The sequence below is a fragment of the Moschus berezovskii genome, chromosome 9 (assembly GCF_049115385.1).
Source record: "Moschus berezovskii isolate FMDL1 chromosome 9, NW_MosBer_1.0, whole genome shotgun sequence".
Classification (NCBI taxonomy): domain Eukaryota; kingdom Metazoa; phylum Chordata; class Mammalia; order Artiodactyla; family Moschidae; genus Moschus; species Moschus berezovskii.
In genome coordinates this window covers 106,427,071-106,431,443 of record NC_142468.1, presented here as the reverse complement: position 1 = coordinate 106,431,443, position 4,373 = coordinate 106,427,071, and the positions used below count along the sequence as shown (strand labels likewise).

Here is a 4,373-nt window from a genome sequence, read left to right as displayed (position 1 = left end):
CAAAGAGCTGACTCACTGGAAAAGACTCTGATGCTAGGAGGGATTGGGGGCAGGAGGGAAGGGGACGACAGAGGATGAGATGGTTGGTTGGCATCACCGACTTGATGGACATGAGTTTGGGTAGACTCCGGGAGTTGGTGATGAACAGGGAGACCTGGCCTGCTGTGGTTCATGGAGTCACTAGAGTAGGACACGACTGAGCGACTGAACTGAACTGAAATGTGTCTGTACACTGATCTAAGTGATGCTTTCATGATTATCTGGTTTGGCCAAATGTCAATTTCTGCAGTCATTCCTTGGTATAGTTTGTACTTCTTGGTTTTTTAAAATATATTTTATTAAATTAATAGCAACAATTGTATATCTTTATAAAGTCAATTATATTATCATTAGTAGTGTGTTAATTTATTGGCATAAAGATTGATATGTCATGTTTAAGTTGATAGTTATGGGATAGGGATCTGACCCAAGAAATCAACTTTTTTCTTCAGTTCACATGAATAAAGTAACAATGAATATACTGTAAAGATTTGTTAATTTTATTTGCAAATGACACATATCAACTAGGGCTATGAAACATGCACTATTACACAGGCCGATTCATTTAAAAAGTCTATAGTATGCAGGCTGCAGTCCAAGGGGTCGCTGAGTCAGACACGACTGAGCGACTTCACTTTCACTTTTCACTTCCATGCGTTGGAGAAGGAAATGGCAACCCACTCCATTCTCCTGCCTGGAGAATCCCAGGGACAGGGGAGCCTGTTGGGCTGCCATCTGTGGGGTCACATAGAGTGGGACATGACTGAAGCGACTTAGCAGCAGCAGCAGCAGCATAGTATGCAGACATAACTAGTATACCTCGACTTACAGTAACACCAAACTGCATTCATTTTCCTTCCACATATATTTTACTCTCTGAGTGTGATATATGTGTCTAAGAATATATATATTTGTGGGGAGGTTATTGAGTGAAACCTTACCTAGAAGGCTTTTTCCCTAGAATTCAGATATTGGTTAGGTATACAGTCCAGAACCACATGGACTGTAGTAGTTGAATGAATGAATGAGCAATTGTATTCTGGGGTGTGTGTGTATGTGTGTTTGTAGAAGGCCAAAGAGAAAGCCTTTTGTTTAGTTTCCTTAACTTTGCATTATTCAATATTTGAATTGCAACAAACCGAATAAATATGTCATAAAGAACAATGCACAAATGAAGATGGTATAATGGTAAATAGAACATCACCAATAAACATTCAAGTTGTCTGATCTTCTGGAGTCCATCCCCTGGCTGGAGCATTGTCTCTGCTCTTCTAACTTGTGGCATCCATTACTGACTACAGGGTATCTTTGCCAGGTGTTTTGTGTCACTGGGACAGGGAAAGGAATCCTGAGCTGATGTCTTTAAAATAATGGTTTGAAAGATGCACAAATCTCTTCTCACATCTTATTGCCAGAACTTGGTCATTTAGGTACAACTGTCTATAGGGATTAGGAAATCTACTGTATGGCTGGATAGTCGTGTATCCAGCTAAATTTTGAGAGATTTACTATTAGTAACAGTAAGAATAGGGACTCGACCACAGGGAACAGTTAGCATACAATTATTGAGAGGTAGTTTTTATTTTTCAGAGTGCTTAAATCAATTTACACCCATTCACAAGGCTTAGCATTTCCTTGAATACACATTCTGAACAATAATTGCTTTTGCTTTGTGTCTTTTTTAATAAACGCATTTCACAGATATATAATACCATTTTGTCAAGATCTTAAATTGCATTTCCCTGATTAATTATGAAATAGTCTTCAGTGAAATAAATACCTGAACACTTTTTGCCCATTATCTCCCCTGTTTAGATGTCTATCTTTTTCACTCATGTATAGGAGGCATTATGATTTCTGTATAATGTTGTTTCTTTATTGATTGTTCCCTTTTACTTTCCCCTCATTACTAAATTTCTTTTGTTTTGAAGAAACATATCCTTATTATTTCCTGAATGTAAGTAAAAAAATAATGTGTCAAGCAATTTCAAGTCTTTCTGCTTGTGTGTTTAAGAAAAAAATTTTCAAGGAAACTGTATCTTTAAATCAATAGTTAAGACTTGAAACCTTGAATTACAGAGATTACACTGTTAGGTACCAGAATTGTGGTTTGATTCATTTAGATTTTGTTTTTCAAGTAGAAGCAGAGCAGGGAAATATAGCCCTTAAGCTCTCTAGCTAATTTAGAGTTAGGATAGATAAATCATGTATTTCTAGCAGTGAGATTGATGATATTTAACTTAAAATGATTTATTAGGTAATACATAGATTAGGTAAAATACTCAGCATGAGATTTGGAATATAGGTTGCTGCTGCTGCTGCTGCTGCTGCTGCTGAGTCACTTCAGTCATGTCCGACTCTGTGTGACCCCATAGACGGAAGCGCACCAGGCTCCCCTGTCCCTGGGATTCTCCAGGCAAGAACACTGGAGTGGGTTGCCATTTCCTTCTCCAATGTGTGAAAGTGAAAAGTGAAAGTGAAGTCGCTCAGTCGTTTCCGACCCTTAGCGATCCCATGGACTGCAGCCTACCAGGCTCCTCCATCCATGGGATTTTCTAGGCAAGAGTACTAGAGTGGCTTGCCATTGCCTTCTCCGGGAATATAGGTAGTGTTTATTAAATTAGGCATGCTTCAGTAATGTCCAACTCTTTGTGACCCTATGGACTGTAGCCTGCCAGGCTCCTCTGTCCATGGGATTCTCCAGGAAAGAATACTGGAGTGGATTGACATGCCCTTCCCCAGGGAATCTTCCTGACCCAGGGATCGAACCCACACCTCTTGTCTCCTGCATTGGTGGGTGAGTTCTTTACCAATAGCACCATCCATAGAAATAAATTGTTATTTTATAATTCTTATCAAAATCACCAGGCATTTTTTTTTAATCTTACACAAGATTATTTAGACAAATTTTTATTTTCTCCAAGTGGTAAGAATATATGTATTAGCTTTTTGAACATATTTTCTTAATGGAATAAACACAAAAAATACACCTGAGATTACTTATAACTTACAGATATGAACATTTATAGTTTAGTTAACATGTCAAGATATGTCCAAAATAGAGAGCGAACAGTAGAATTACTGATTACATGAAAGCTTTAAAAATTGCACTTTGTATTCTTATGCTGACTTATCAGTCGCTTTATTGCATTTTTAATTTCTTTATTTCTCAGTGTGTAAATGGCTGGATTCAAGAGAGGCGTTATTACTGTATAAAATACAGAAAGTACCTTGTCCACCCAAGTGATGCTAAGTGGCCAGAAATAGATGAAAATGCAGGGTCCAAAGAACAGCACCACCACTGTGATGTGGGAAGTACAGGTAGAGAGTGCTTTTGATGCCCCATCCTTGGAACGAAGACAGACAGTCACCAGGATGTAGGTGTAAGAGATCAGCAAGAGAATGAAGCAAGCTACAGCCAAGACACCACTGTCAGCATTTATCAATATTCTCAGAGTATGAGTATCCATGCAGGCTAGTTTGATCACTTCGGGAATATCACAGAAAAAGCTGTCCACTATTCTGGGTCCACAAAAAGGAAGATCTAAAATCATAACTAGTTGACTTATGGCATGCACAAAACCAATGATCCATGATATCAGAGCTAGCCAGATGCACTTTTGTCTGTCCATAATTCTGGAGTAATGAAGTGGCTTGCAGATGGCTACACAACGGTCATAGGCCATTGTCACAAGCAGTACCATCTCATTTCCTGCAAGAAAATGTATAAAGAGGATCTGACTCATGCAACCCTCATAGGAGATGGTTTTATTATCCTTTAGGAAGTCTGTGATCAGTTTAGGAGTGGTCACTGAGGAAAGGCAGAAGTCAACAAATGAGAGATTGGCTAAGAGGAAGTACATTGGGGAATGGAGATGAGAGTCAGTGATGATTAAGAGCACAACAAGAAGGTTGCCCAGGACGGTCGTCAGGTAGAGTGTAGAAAATGGCAGTAAGAGGAACTTCTGGAGCTCCCTTGAATCACAGAGTCCACGAAAAATGAACTCAGATACCACGGACTGGTTTGCTTCTTCCATTTAGTTCATTTCTAATGTGACCAGAAGAGATGAACTAAGAACTTCTAGAATGGAAAGAAGAACTAATGTTTGGGTGCTTGAGAGCAGAATTTAAATGTGTGCAAAATTTAAATCCTAGGAAATGCGCTAAATTCCAAATTGAAAATAAAGATTTATTGAATCAATCTCAGCTCTCAGGAGCTAATAATGTGTAGAAAGGAAGGTTAAAAATATCACCCATCAGAGAGAGTCTTTTGGTTATGCAAAATGAATATTCTCATAAAAATAACAGTAGAAAGGTATTTTATAACAATTTCT

At 38.4% G+C, this 4,373-nt stretch overlaps 1 protein-coding gene across 1 annotated transcript; it reads right to left on the bottom strand.

Annotated features, from left to right (window-relative positions):
- Window positions 1–3,137: 3,137 nt before the first annotated feature.
- On the bottom strand, window positions 3,138–4,076 carry LOC148776985 (olfactory receptor 4K3-like). The gene has a single exon (XM_088840452.1). It carries the CDS (start codon window positions 4,074–4,076, stop codon window positions 3,138–3,140), a length of 939 nt encoding a protein of 312 aa, XP_088696578.1.
- Between the last annotated feature and the right edge of the window lie 297 nt (window positions 4,077–4,373).

Coding starts and splice junctions, on each gene's coding strand:
- LOC148776985 (XM_088840452.1), bottom strand. CDS start 4,076: ATGGAAGAAGCAAACCAGTCCGTGGTATCTGAGTTCATTTTTCGTGGA.